This window comes from Camelus bactrianus, chromosome 6 (genome assembly GCF_048773025.1).
Source record: "Camelus bactrianus isolate YW-2024 breed Bactrian camel chromosome 6, ASM4877302v1, whole genome shotgun sequence".
NCBI lineage: Eukaryota > Metazoa > Chordata > Mammalia > Artiodactyla > Camelidae > Camelus > Camelus bactrianus.
Window position 1 is genome coordinate 75,234,103 of NC_133544.1, and position 14,535 is coordinate 75,248,637.

The window sequence follows — 14,535 nt, forward strand, 5'->3', positions numbered from 1 at the left end:
TATTAAGTCCCTCCCTCCCTTCAGCCCTTGTATTCAGGCTACCATGTCCACCAATACTGTCCCTCCAAGGTCAGTGATCTTATTGCCACAACCAGCTATCACTCTCTCTCCTCATTCCTCATTTCTTTCTTGAAGTGCTTTCTTTACAAAGTTGGTAACACCACTTCCCCTAATTTTCTACCTATTTGACATTAAACTCCTCAGTCCCCTCTGTTGGCTTTTCTTCCTACATTATCTCTTCCTCTCTCCTACTTTTTAATACATCTACATGATAGCCCGCACTTTGTCCCTGACCTTCTGCTCCAACCCGAGACTCTTCTTTGCCTGCTCAATATATCTACTTGGATTTCTAACAGGACTTGTATTAAAGTGTATGAAATGTTGATTATAGTCGCCTTCCCAAAAGCAGTTTCTCCCACATCAGTACAGGGCACCTACCATTCACTCTACCCGGGAGTCATCCTGGATTCTTCACCACCACCTTCATCCAGCCCATCAGCATGTTTGTCAACTCTAACTTCCAAGACCTATTCCAAATCTCTTCTCTGCTTTCTGTCCCCACAGCTCTTCAGTTCTTTCCTGAGCACTGGGGGGAAAAAAATCCTCTGAACATTCTTCTCTGCTTTCTCTCTTGTTCAGCAGAGTGATCTTCCAAAAACAAAATACATCACTTCACTTCCCTGTTTAAAATTCTGATTGGGGAGAGGGTGGGGGAAGGGTGTAGCTCAGTGACAGAGTGCATGCTTAGCATGGAGGAGATCCTGGGTTCAATCCCCAGTACCTCTATTAAATAGGATAAAATTTTGACTTACCATCACAGTTAAAAATTCATATTAAAAAATGGTTATGCCTTACAGATATGTACCCTGCCTACCTCATCACCACCCCCTTATCTGTATACTTCAGCCACACTTTCCTTCTTTCTTTTCCTGAAACACACCAAGTTCAGTCTCACTTTGGGGGCTTTCTGCTCATTAGAGACTCTACCTGGAATATTTCATTCATTCCAGCTTAATTGTAACCTCTAGTGACAAGCCCTCTATTCTATTCCAGTCACTCATCTAGTTTTTATTTCACCGTGGTATTCACCACTACTTGATGTCTTTTGTCAGTCCCTGTCCAACCAGAATATAAGCATCAGAAGGGCAGGGGCTTTTGTCATCACTGTTACCCAACCACCAAAAATAGTAGCTGGTTCATAAAAGGTACTCTGGTATTTTTGGATGAATCCATGGCCTTGTTTGCTAAGGTATACCAAACATTTCATATCTCAAAAGAGAGATTTATACCTGACTATCTTAGCTCAACTAGGGATACTTATAAAAAATGGCAACACCGGAACAGATTCAAAGATCATTAGACATAAGGCCTTCTCCCTTGTGTTTCAGACACTTGTGTAGCTTCACACATAAGAAAAAGGCTTTCATTATACCCCCTAACTTACAAAAAAGCTGCAACACATCATTCTATTATCTTTTTAATTATACCACATTTTGCCATGCCTTTTTAGGCACATAGTTTAGATGCTGGAAGAAAGCATAAGAAAATATATTGGGAAGAGTCCTCCAATATACTAAGAACTGTCTTCAGACTCTCTGGATCCTTGTAGGCAGAGCCCATACACAGCTAGTGTCTCATCATTAAACTCTTCCCATAAGTATGGGTTCCAGTACAATTGGATCAGTATATCAAGGCAAGCCTACAAAGAGAAGAGATGTTAAATCCAAACAACTCCTTTTTCTAAAGTGTGGTGTGATTATTATGTTTCTTCCCAGCAGATGGTAAATTTTGAAGACAGATGACCTAGATGATGTTTGTGTGTTTACATCCTGGAAGAGCTTTCCCTCAAATATTTCTTGAATGAACAGTCCAACTTCTAAAATTAATTCTTTCCCTCAAATAACATAGTGTGATAAATGACCAAAGCACCTGGAAATAAACAGAAAGGTTTGGCTGCAGACACAGGATAGAGGGCCCTAAATTGGAGCAGACTGGTTACTCAGTACATGCCAGTGTCTAGAAATACTCCGGAAAACAAGTTATACTCCATATTCTTATTGGTTTTAAAGTAGTAGAGATTTAAGAGACAGAACCTCATTTGGGCTTAAACAGGGTGCTATAACTTTGTTTTCTCCATCACTTACTCCCTCCTAGCCTCGAGCTGCTGAACCAATTGTTTGTCCACGTGGTGACAGAACAGGGGAAGAAGGTTGCTGGGGAAGGCTAGGGGTTCTGCCAGAGAGGCTGTGGGCATTTGGGCTATCTCCCAGGCAGTGAGAATGACCATGTCTGTCCTGGAAGGCAGAGAAGAAGAAATACATCAGTCTTTGTATTTATGCAGGAAAGAGACTCAATCCTCAGGTTTATCATTATCATGCTACCCACCACTGTCACCCTCTGTGCATGTAGCATTTAAGAGCGAACATCTGCATATTTGGTGTGCCAGGCAATGTTTAGTCACATCTTCCATTTCGTTTAATCTGGTGACTGCTAATTGGTTGGTACCGTCTTCCTTAGATCCCTAGTTTACACATGAGGATACAGGCTAAGGAAAATGATTTCTTATGCCCCAAATTATGTTGCTGGTAAGTGACAGAGGCAGAATTCACACCTAGGTCTTTGACTCTGAAGCTTGCCCCTTAACTACTACCTTACACTGCCTCCCAGAGTGGGGACAACATTCCAGAGCACTATAGAAATAAAAAGGCAGAACATCCACAACTCTGCTAGTCATCCCTTCTCTGTCCAATGCTTGAATACACCACTCAGGAAACACACATCTGGCTCAGCCTACACACCACAGGAGAACTCAAATAGTATTTACAAGGCCTTTATGATCTTACCAAGCTGTACGGTCACGGTTGTGTTCCTCTAGGGAAGAATCCAGGGATATCAGCTGCTCTCCATGACTCAGCAGGGCATAGAGCAAAGATATTCCAAACTGCAAGTGATAAAGTGTCTGAGTAGAATGAGTTCATCCTAGGCATTGACCGCTTCCCTGGCTCTGCTGTTCCCCAACTAAAAGGGCAAGTTCACAGGTACAAACAGAGTCCAACACTCATAAAACCATCAAGTTTTACAAGGGCTGGCCCAGAAACTCTCAACCCTTTCCAAGAAATCAATGCTCTCAACATTCCAAAACATTCCTCTCAGAGTGGATTAAATGCACAGGACTCTACCCCCGGGACTCACAGACTGTAGATCAAAATGTATCCAGGAATCTGATGCGGGAAGTCTATGGACCCCACTTAGGAGGCATTGCTTTAGGCAAAGATCTTCACAAGGCATAACAAAACAGTCCACTGGGATATGAGAAGATAGCAATCTTTTCACATCTAGAGTCTTGTATTTATTATGTACCTCATATATCAGTATAGTGTTCCATGTACATGATTTACAGATAAACTCATAGGTGTTGTGGTTCAGAATTTTTTTTTTTAAGGAAAGGGATTCACTATCAAAAAATTGATGATTTCTGCTCTAGAGGTGACACCAGCACCATCATCAGGGAGCTTATGTGAAGAGCAGAGCAGGGGGCCCACCCTGGTCCACTGAGTGAGCCCCTCTAGGGGTGGGGGCATGGTACTGGTGTTCAACAGGCTCTCCAGGTGGTCCTGGTGCTCACTAGAGAAGCAGTGCAGGAAGGAAAGAGAACACTCCTTGACATGTTCTTGCCAGCGAAAGCACCTGGAGGCCAGCTGTGGAAAGAGAAGAGCCTCCCAGTTGTGTTACCTGATTCTGAAGCACCACAGTGACTGGCCGCTCCGAAGAGCCAGTTGGTAGCAGGATGAGTCCCTGAAGCCCTTGGAGGAGTTCGTGGAAGGTCAGGTGACTGATACATTTGCCCAGAGGTTTGAATAACATTTGTAGGGCCTGCAAGGAGGTCAGTAAGCACCTCTTTCAGGCTCCTGGACAACTTCACCTTCATCCTCCTTCCTTGCTGACCTGCCTCTGGCCCCTTCCTGGTCAGCTTACCCACCAGGCCTGTCACCACTGGATGGAGTCCATCATCTCTAACCCTGGTCCTTCGATACTTGTTCTAGGAGGTCTTTCCTAAGCCAAGTAGCTATGGGGCTCAATACTTCTCAGGGTCTTATCTCTGCAAACCTCCAGAGTACACTCACATCTGTGCTTGTGGGTTTGCCTTGGTTTATTGTGCCTGAAGATGATCAGCTGTTCCCTTAGTACTTTGTTCTCTAACCCCCTCACAGGGTGGGCACCCCTCACTGCCCAGCACCTTCTCTGGCATCTCTAGGGGTGGGGAGTAAAGGAGGAGGAAACATCCCTAACCCATCCTCTTCTCCACTCACTGCCACAGTACCTGATCAGCCACATCCCTCCGGACCAGGAGGGGCAGGTGGTGGGTGATGGTCAGAAGGAGGCTGACAGCCTGATCCTGGGGCAGGAAGGGGAGCAGCCGGGCCACTAGGGCTTTCCCCTTCCTCACGGAGAGCACCTGCAGGAAGCCATCTGCTGCCTCCCTACAGGTGAGACAGGAGAGCACTGCAGGGCTCTGCAGAGAGGACTGGGCTGTATGCCAGAAAGGAGAGGCAGAAGCAAAGCCAAGGTCTTTGCTGAGCCCTTCTTTCCTGAGTCCTGGTGTGACCCTCCCACACTCACTCCTGAGTATTATGCTTGTGGGTCTTTAAGGCCTGGAAGAGCTTCTCCACCTGGTTGCTGTGCTGCTCAGAGTCGCAGGGCTGTAGGGGCCCATCCTTCTGGCCCTCTTCTATCTCTAGTAACTGAAGAAACATCTGGGAACGTGAGGGTGGGGAGAGAGAAGCAAGGGGTCAATGAGAGCATTGTCTATTCTCAAGGGAGGTAAGGAACTCATCTCTAAGTCGCCGATACCTCACCTTCTCAATCCAGTCCAGTACCTGAAGCCTCTGACTGCTTGCAGCTCCTGTCTCCTGGAAGAAAGTCCCTGGCTGTCAGCCACACCTCCACAGCCACAGCCCAGGCCTAGGCCACCTAGAAAGTGAGCTGGAAAGGCTGGAACACAAAGTCTGACCACCCTTCTTCCTCATTCTCAGGTCACAATCTGAACTCAAATACGAGAGTGCTCCAGACCTTTCTCCAAAACAAGGGAGAGAAAAAGGCTCTAGGAAGGTAATGCTCCTACCTGCTCTTGAGTTCCGTGGGGCACAGCATCAATAGCTCGGCGAGGGCTAAAACACGTCGATACAGCTACCTGGCCCAGGGAACCCTCAATTCGAACCACTGCACAAAAGAAGTCGGGAGAGGCACATGACCCTCCCTCTTCCACCTCTGTCCACCCAGATGTCCAGCCCAACCCAGCAGGTCAGCCGCAGTCCTACCTGACTCATAAGCCTCTGCCTTCTGAATGTAAGGCGTGACCAGCTTGAGGGACTCAACCCTGTTCCTTCGTCCATGTATCTCTTCATCTGCCTGTTTCTTCTCTAATTTCTGATAATATTCCTGGGCGTCCAGGGAACAGACATATCTATACTCATCTACTGAGCTTGGAGTTAAGGTTCTCCAGTGCAACCTCTTAATACTCCTTTCCTACAGCATTCATTCCAAAAATGCTCCTGGCACCTTAGGCACTTCTAGCAGCCATTCTAAAGCATCTTAAGCATGCTGGGCCTCATGCCACCTGTCTTGAGGGCTCCATACTATGGACTTGAAAAAATAGAACCACCTCCAGATCTAATGGAAAGGCAGAGAGCAAAGCAGACAGCCAGGAAGCAAACCTGTCCCAGTGTCTGCCACCTTCCTGCATTCCTTATTCCAAGGTACACAACACACAGCCTTATCCTCCCCCTCCCTGTTTTAATTTGGTGATCCTACCTGTGCTTGCCACAATCAGTTAGCTGATGGCACCAAGACCATCAGTAGTTTGAGATACAGAGATGGAACTATGTCAGTGGGCCTCTAGGCCAGTTCTACACTTGTGGGAATTTGTGCAGTGGCTCTAATATCTTCTTAAAGAAAATTGAAATCCCAAACTGAAATAAAGCCACTGACTGACAGTCAAAGAAAGATCTGAATAAAGCTCCTTCATTTAGGAGCAATGCTGAAAATACAGGAGTATAAAATAATCGAATCGGGTGATCATGGTATAAGGAAGAGGATTCTTAAAGACTCATGCAAAGAAATGAAGGAAACTAATATCAATGGGAAGGAGATAAAGGTGGGAACCTTGGTATGGGGCTCATGGAGGAAAGAAAGTAAAACAAATTAGACAACCCAAAACCGGTGAACAAAGGGCAAATAGGAAGCAGGCAGAACGGAGTTCAGAGTCACTGCCAGCATTTGCTCGATTCACCAAGTTGACCCACTATTTTAAAGTTCCCTGTGTTTCAGATTTTAAAAAGTAAAAGATATCCCTCTGATGAAATGAAGGAAAGAACACTGAAAATTATCACTGAATTTAATGGTATACCTTTTACTATTCAGTGACCATGTGAATTGCTAACAGATCCAAGGAGAAACTATACAGGAACAAATTTCTCAGAGGAGTAGATAAGACTGTGATGGTTGTCAGCTGTGTTTATCCTTCTTCAGAGAAGAATAATTCCAATAGTTTAAATTGAATTAATGATGTCATGTTTCCTGGAAATTCACCAAATTACACTGAGAGGTCCAATATAAATGGACCTGGAACGCCCAGGGCACTTAATCGACCAAAGGTTTCTTTGTCAGTCCCCATGACAACGAATGGCTTGCCTCAGAGCACAGACAGCAGAGTTAAACTTAAAGCAAAATAAGGACAAAAATCACAATGACTCCTCAGCATTTGAATCAGAAGTTTCCTCAGTGAGCCCTATAAAAAATAAACATCTAGATGAAGATGCTGTAGAAGCTGAGGGGCACAAAGTAAAAAGACACAGGTTTGACAAAGAAAGTGAGGTCAGAGAGATGGCCAAACATCTTCCAGTGAAATTTCTTCAGTTATGGTAGAGCAAACAGCAGCTCCATCTTCATCTCAGGAGAAAGACAAAGAAAGTATTTGTACCAGGCATCACTGTACAAAGGAGGATGAAGAGGATGAAGAAGAGTCTTTTATGACATCAAGAGAAATGATCCCATATATGTTTATGTATAACTGAAAAATTGTGCTCTACACTGGGATTTGACACAACATTGTAAAATGATTATAAATCAATAAAAAATGTTTAAAAAAATGATCCCAGAAAGGAAAAAAATCAAGAAAAATAATCTGATGATGCCTTAACTATGAATGAAGAGACTTCTAAGGAAAATAATCAAATGGAGGAATCTGATCTGACTCAGGTTGAGAGAGATTTACATTCTGAAGGCAGTGAAAATACAAGCCCTGTAAGTAGTAGTTCTGATTGCCATAAAACAGAGGAATTAGTAGCATACAATTCCAGTAAAACTGGAGAGATTCTCTCAGAATCATACATGGAAAATAAAGAAGCCACAGAAGTCACAGATGAATCAATGGAACAAGACTAACTATTCAGAAACATTTAGATGCAATATTTTACATACAGTTCTGGTTTTACACTGTATAAAACTTTATGTAATAAAGTGGACCTTTAGTTTTACAAGAGAAGCAGGTTGTAAAATAAAGTACTTTATGGGATAATTCCTCAAAGAGTTGTACATGTAAGAACTGTGAATATCAACTCCTCTGGGGCCTGCCTACTGCTGACTTTTTTGATCTGGTCAAATCATTGGTTTGTGTATATATATATTTTTAAATTTAGAATTAAAAATTTTAAACTGGAAGATAATTATAATTTTGAAAACTTTTTTTTTGGAGATTATGACTTTTAGTTTATACATATGCAAGAACGCTTTTTGTCTTGTCTCTTTCTGACAGCTCTAGCAGTTTTCATATTTTGGTCATAGTGTCCACATTTTAACATGTGAATTACAGGGTTTCATGTTGTTCTCCAGGTTTTATTGTTTGACTGTGTATGATGGAACTTTAAGTCATATATACATATAAATATAATTCTAAGGGGGAAAATGTTCTATTTTTCTGCTTCTTTAAGAAGTGAATACCGTGGATACTTTTTCTATTGGTAATGATTGAGCTCACCTCTTTCAGAAGACAGTTTCTTTCTTTCCCAATTCAGACAAAATCTGGCCCTTGTGAAACCCTGGAAATCTTAAGTCTGTTGAGATACCAGGTTAAACACATTCCAAGAGATCTGTTCAAACTAAAATTCTCTTGTATACTTCTGAGGTGCCTGAGAAAAAGACTTCATTATTTATGAGAAAATGTGGTTTATCTTGGAAATTGTGTTCAAACATTAGCTTACTCTTTTGTAGAATGAATGCTTATAAAGCTGACATGAAACCATCTCAGAAGAACCCAGCAGTTTACTTTTGCTTGCTTTTCTGAACACTGAATATTACATATTTCTTTCTAGATTATTCTAGAGTATGCAAATGTTAATGGTATGAAACACCACTACAGTGGAAGAATTAATATCTTACGTTAGTAATGTACCAGAGCTAAATGACTAAAGCTTTAGAGGTGCCTAGAAACCACCATAATTTGGATGATGTTTCAAAGTGAATTGAATATTTTTGAACATGCTTTTTTGATAGCTAGTGTTATATTTTTCAGGATCAACACAAAGCACAATGATTACTTCTAAACTGAATATTTTCAAATTCACATATTTAAAGTCATGCAAGCTGCAACTTCCCTGTCTAAATTACTGGCTACCAAATTTATACCTGTTTCTTCAGCAGTACCTTTTGATATTTAGAATTTTTCAATTTATGTAAAGTAGGTTTTGTAGAATGTAATGTGTTCACTGCCTTTGTGAAGCAGTATATAATTGTGTAATTTCCTGTGTGTAAACTGAATGCTTGGGCTTTCAAAACAGTATTCATATAAAGCAATAGATATTAATGTTATGGGAAAAAAGTAAAAGATAACTAGATGAATGCTTATCACAAAGTCTTTTCTAAGACCCACCAAAGTCTACAGAGATGAGAAAGTCTTCATTTCCAGACTGAATAGGGGAAGTTCTTGACAAAGGAAGGAGACAAAACCTAAGTGTGCATTTGGGGAATTGGAAATAATCCCATTTGCCTGAAGTGTTGGAGAATAAGGGGAAGGAGTTTGAATGTCAGCTTTAGAAATATGACCCCCACCCTTTAGCTCATCTTTCCCACTTGAATGAGCATGGCCCTCTGAGCTGAAGGAAGAATCTGAAAAAGGCCTTGGAGTCAGGCCCATTTGTCCCCATGATCAGAGGCTGGGCCAAGCCCCTGGGGCTCACCTGGTAGTAATAGTCGTCCAGGCAGGGGTTCTCACTCTGCAGCTGAACCATCTGCACTTTTACCACCCAGTCCTTCTCTTTTCGGGTCATGAGGTTAGCATAGGAGTCTGGCTGCTGAGACCAAGGCTTCGTGGCTGAGGGGCTTCAAGCCAGGAGGAGTGTCTCTTTAGACCTACCACCCCTGCCACAGTGAACTCCCCAAGGAGCAGGAAGTCTGGGAAGGTTGGGAGGGACTGCAAAGGGGGCGCCTCATGTGAGAGGCGTAACTCTGCAGGGCATTGAGGGAGGCATCTGGTCACAAGGGAGAACCTGTCATGCAGAGGGCTCCCCTCAGACAGCTCCTCCTCTAGGCTTTACCTTGGTGGTCGACCAAGCTGCTCCTGCTGCTGCTGCTGCTTCAGGATACGTTGGTGCTGAGGGTGTAGCTGGGTCAGATGACTGGGAAGACTTAGAAAGAAACTTGGGCTGGGTGGGAGGAAGCTCTCAGCGCCCCCACCCTTCCATCCCTTTAGCCTCTGGGAACCTCAGCTGGACATCTAGGGACCCTACCTGCTTATGTGGCTCCCCAGCTTCAGCCACATGAGCATCACCATCCCAGCTCAGCGAGGCTCACAGCCCCTCCATATTGCCCTGGAATTTAGCTGCAGGATATCTGACACAATAGAAGACCATTTGGCCTGGCTCTCAGGACTTCTGAGCCATAGCCTCAGTTCTGCCATGTCAGCTGAACTCAAAGAGTCTCTGGGCCTCCATATCTTTGTCTGTGAGGGAGAAGGGATTGGACTCTACCTCACACTTCTCTAAGCATTTTTCTGTGGCAGCTGGTAGAGTAGCTGCCAGGCCTCCTCAGCCACTGCCTCTTGAGACTTGTGGAGAAGATCTCAGCCTGTCCTGGACTCTGGGGCGCCCAGCACCCTGAAACAGTACCTGAGCCTAAGGGGCCAGGAGGTGGATGGGCTGCAGAGGAGAGATGGGTCAGGGGAGGGCAGCCGAGGTCCAAAGTGCCGGGCTGGAGAGCGGACGCTGGGAAAGGCAGGCCGGAAAGGAAGTGGTGCCAGGTAGTCCGGGGCCTGGGAAAGGAATCTCAGGTCTGAGAGAAGGGCACCTCCACCAGCACAAGCCTGCTTTTGCTGCTGTCTTTCTGCCTCCATGGTCTCACCTGCCTTTTCCTTCAGGAAACTCCCTCACCATTTTGCCATCTTGGGGGTCCCTCAAGCCAGTTGTGAGGACGCTAGACTGTGGACCCCGTTCCTGTTTCCAACAGGTCTGTTGCCTCCTATGGAGCAGCTCCTCTGTCCCTGACCTGGTGGGGCCTGTGCTTTTCTCATGGTGTGGTGAGTCAGCTCCTCCCCCCTTTGCTCTCCGACAGTCTTGTCTTCAGTACTGAGGCAATGCTTGTGTCCCTTTTCTGACTCATCTGAAGCCCTCCTCAGGGCTGCAATTCCCTTCTCTTCTCCCTGCTGAATTTCATGCAATTCCTCTACCCCAGACTATGTGCCCCTCATGCAGTTAATTAAAGGGCAGGTGTTCTTTCTTGCCCTAAGCTCAGTGCAGCTCATCTGCTGAAATATTCTGTAAGATGCAAGTAGGGCTCTAGTTTGTCCTTTTCACAGGAAGGCCTGTTCCCCCAGCACCACCTCTGTCATTTCCCAAGCTTCCCTGCATGGTGTGCATCTCCCCTCTTCCATGCCCACAACTCACTTTGGGTGTTTCATCGCCAGAGCAATGTCAAGGGCATGCTGAACATAATGAAAATAAGGGACTGGTGACATGCTGCTTCTCAGCATCCAGCCTCATTCTCACAGGATGGAGACTGGAGTGACTCACCTGCCACAGAAACTGCAAGGAGGCAGGTGACATCCCCAGCACAGCAGGGGCCTTGAATCCAGGGGAGCCAAGAAGACCCTTCTGGAATGGGAGGGAGGAAAACTCAGGCTCAAGTGAGCCCCTGTGGCATCTTCTACATTCACCTGTGTTCATGGGGGAAGGGGAACAGCAAGACCAACCATTTCCAAAACCCAGGACAGAGGCAGTCTGGCCCTCCCCCAATTTCAAGGTCAGCAGGGTCAGGACCCTTCTCCTTCCATGGGAGGGAAGCCAGACTGGCATCTCAGGAGTCAAGCTGAAGCAGGGTCTGAGTAACCCCATTTCTACCTGGAAATCCCTTGCGTCTCTCCACTGGTTGTGGGAATCTGAGGGAATAAATACTGGGGATGAGCTGCAGAGACACAGCAGCCCAGGGTCAGAGATGGCTCACTTTCATTACCAGAAGCAGGGCCAGCATCTATGGCTGATGCACAGCCCCGCTGGGACCTGGATTCAAGGTGAAGGCAGCACTAGAAACACGTGGGAGACAGGAGCAAAGAGACAAGGAAAGAGAGAGTCTATTCTGGTTCAAGTCTAAAATGGAAAATATTAATCCAGAACCCACCTAGAAAGGGGTGAAGAGGAGAGGGATGTGTAGCAGGAGTCTGTGAGATGTAGACCGTTCAGGACAACCATCCCCCAACCCACCCCCTGCCCCGGTACCTGGGTGTTATGGACAGCGCTGAGGACAGCCGGATCCCCGAGATCATTCTCCTCCTGCTCCCCTCCCTCCTCCTCCTCCACGTCTGGGGCTAGGTCTGGATCCAGCTCCTCTCCCCCCTCTCCATTTTCTTCCTCCTCCTCCAATTGGGAAGCAGACATCAGCTCTTCCTCAAGAGCCAAGGGGTCACAGGACTTGCCTGGGCATTGGTTTAAGTGGGGGCCTGAGGAGGAAGTAGACAGGGGCTCTAGAGAGGCTGCTTCTCTGTAGCACTTCTGTTCATAAGGCGTCTCCAGCACCACCTTTGAACACTGTCTCTTGTTCTATGGGTTCAACTCAGCCTTGCTACCCAAGAGGACCCTTAAGCATCCCCTTCCAGAGCAAACCCAACCTGGCAGGTGTCACTCATCTTCAGTTTCCTCATCCCCTCTTTCATTGCCTCATTAGTACTGCAGGCTTCTTCACCTGCTCACCCACTTCTGCAGCCTTTTCTGTGCCTCTTTAATCAACTGAGTTCCAGCTGCCCTGACTCAGGGCAATTTAACCCTAGTGTGCCAGGTAGTTTACAAGTATATGTTCATGTAACTCTAACAGCAAACATAGAAGGCTGTATTGATAATTTCTTTCTGAACATGAGGAATACAGGGCCTGCAAAAGCGATCCCAGTCACCCTCGTCCAGCATGATGTAGCTTGTAAGTAAAAGAGTTTGGGATCAATCCCAATTCTGGACACTCAAACCCACGTCCATCCACTGAACCAGAACAGCAAGCCTCTGCCCTCTGGGGCAATTATCCATATACCAGAGCCCGCTTGGTGATACTACCTTGAAGGTGCTTCATCCTTGCAGGCTGGTGGACTTGCTCCATGGCTGTTTCCTCTGGTGAGAGAGCACTGTCAGCCTCTAGAAGCTTAACCTAGGATAGTGAAGATACCTTGAGACACTGTCCTCAGTAAGAATGGCCCTGCACCCAAAATAGCCAAGGTCTCCCCCAGCAAGATTGTCAGAGAAGTTTTGGCCCAGATCTCAAGGAGTAGGATGCTGGGCTCTCAGAATGCCCCAAACCCCCACCCTCTGACCTCACTAGTCCAGCTCCAGGGAGCTGTCCTGCAGAGGGACAGAAATGAGGGACAAGGCTAGGAGTTGGAGGGGAAACACTCCCACACAACACCACCAGCCTCCATCTGTGTACAGTGAGGGGGCTCACAGCTGCCTGCTTCCAACACCCACCCCAGAACTGTGGCTGTCCTTTCTCCTTAGCTTAGTCATGGCAGCCTGGGCCAGTGTGGGCTCGTTGCCCCTGGCTTTAAGAGTCCCAGCCCCTCCCCTGCTCCCCTGTTAAAGGGCCAGCATCCCCAACCACTGCATCTTGGTAGAAATGTAAGAACATCATCTTATGGTAAAGAAAACCTTTGAAAGGGCAAAAGAAATAAATTGCATTTTTAACCATTCATGGTTGTGAATACAGTTTAATGGGATCGATATTTGGGAGTAGATATTTAAAAAGAGGATCCCTGTTTTTCATACACTTAATAGGAACTATGTGAGGTTATGTTCTCTTCAACCCTTAAATTTTGCTCAATGACATTGATAGGAAATCCCTGGGTGGGTCCTGTGTTGATTACCTAGCAGCCGAGTTCTCAGCACTTCAGGCCAGATCTAAGGTCCACCTGGTGATGCTTGACCTTCACTTGGTCCTGTGAGCTTAAGTCTGCTACCCATTCCTCCTGACGAGGGACCCCTGTGAATGTAGAAGCCAGACCTTCAAGGTAAAAACACTTTTGCATGAGTTACACAGATAATCCCATCTCTTCTTGGATGCTGTAATGGAAAACTGGTTCTGATGCTCAGCAGTAAAAGAAAAGGAAAAAAAAAAAAAAACCCCACAAAAAACAGGACTTCAGGACTGCTGGTAGCAACAGCTAAGACCCATCTGAGCCTCATCAAGCCCCTGAGCGATTCTGGGTTCTGTGCCCACATCCTGTGTTAAGCTGAACCACATGTGACTTTGTAGGACTCGTGAATAAAACTAAAAATGAAGCTTATGTTTCTACATCAAAAATGCTAGTTAGGGCCCCATCATCATGGTTGTATGGCCTTGATTCTTGGTGCCTCTCAAGAAAAAAATTCTTTTCAAAAGTTTTGCTGTAGGTCAGAACTACAGGGGTGAGGGAAAAATTTTAAGTAGCTTGAAAGTTACTGAAACTCTTTTCAAATATCTGAATTGGGTTCAGGCCTTTTTGGTAATGCCATTCAGCTGTTTCTCTCAAAAACTTCCTAATAATTTACCCTGGTATTATTATCAAAGGGCCAAATGATAACTTTCAGTGTTCCAGGGATGGTTCACTAGGCTGTTATTGTTATGTTCATTAGGCCACTTGCTGCATACAGATCTTCATTCTGATGAGACCTGCTATACCAATCAGCACCAGAGCGGGTGGACTAGGGCTCAGTCTGCAAGATCACAGCCCTCACTTGGCTGTTTGCAGTTTCACTTGGGACCTAGAGATGTTTATTCCCCTACCTTTGCCTGAAGTCTTATATGTCTACTGATCCTTTAGATTTTCTAGCTTTCTGCCATAGTTCATGCTAAATTTAAGCCAAACCTGTTCTAGTCTTGGGGCACAGCAGTGAATGAGGCAATGTCACCCACAGCTTCTTAGAATTTCCCATAATAGAATAAGTAGTACAGGCAGCTTAACTGGATTGTTGAATCAGATAAAAGATACACTAGAAATGTTTACATTTGCTGAATAAAACACCTAAGGACTGATTC

The 14,535-nt window shown here is 45.4% G+C and overlaps 1 protein-coding gene and 1 pseudogene across 4 annotated transcripts in view; one reads left to right on the forward strand and one right to left on the reverse strand.

Annotated features, from left to right (window-relative positions):
- Positions 1–1,464: 1,464 nt before the first annotated feature.
- Positions 1,465–14,535, reverse strand: part of PATL2 (PAT1 homolog 2) — a 36,509-nt gene continuing 23,438 nt past the window's right edge. For 3 of the 4 annotated variants that reach the window (XM_074366035.1, XM_074366034.1, XM_074366033.1), the window contains 16 exons: positions 13,385–13,500; positions 12,585–12,675; positions 11,763–11,983; positions 11,061–11,141; positions 10,161–10,303; positions 9,591–9,680; positions 9,234–9,375; positions 5,319–5,439; positions 5,123–5,220; positions 4,857–4,910; positions 4,621–4,754; positions 4,322–4,481; positions 3,733–3,873; positions 2,844–2,941; positions 2,145–2,294; positions 1,465–1,699 (listed from right to left, as the gene is read on the reverse strand). In XM_074366035.1, the coding sequence (XP_074222136.1) occupies positions 1,681–1,699; positions 2,145–2,294; positions 2,844–2,941; positions 3,733–3,873; positions 4,322–4,481; positions 4,621–4,754; positions 4,857–4,910; positions 5,123–5,220; positions 5,319–5,439; positions 9,234–9,375; positions 9,591–9,680; positions 10,161–10,303; positions 11,061–11,141; positions 11,763–11,983; positions 12,585–12,627 (1,695 nt within the window). In that variant the 5' untranslated portion in view covers positions 12,628–12,675; positions 13,385–13,500 and the 3' untranslated portion in view covers positions 1,465–1,680. The remainder of the gene's footprint in view (positions 1,700–2,144; positions 2,295–2,843; positions 2,942–3,732; positions 3,874–4,321; positions 4,482–4,620; positions 4,755–4,856; positions 4,911–5,122; positions 5,221–5,318; positions 5,440–9,233; positions 9,376–9,590; positions 9,681–10,160; positions 10,304–11,060; positions 11,142–11,762; positions 11,984–12,584; positions 12,676–13,384; positions 13,501–14,535) is intronic. The other variant, XM_074366036.1, reaches the window with a different exon arrangement.
- Positions 5,436–9,224, forward strand: LOC141577958 (serine/threonine-protein phosphatase 4 regulatory subunit 2 pseudogene; annotated as a pseudogene).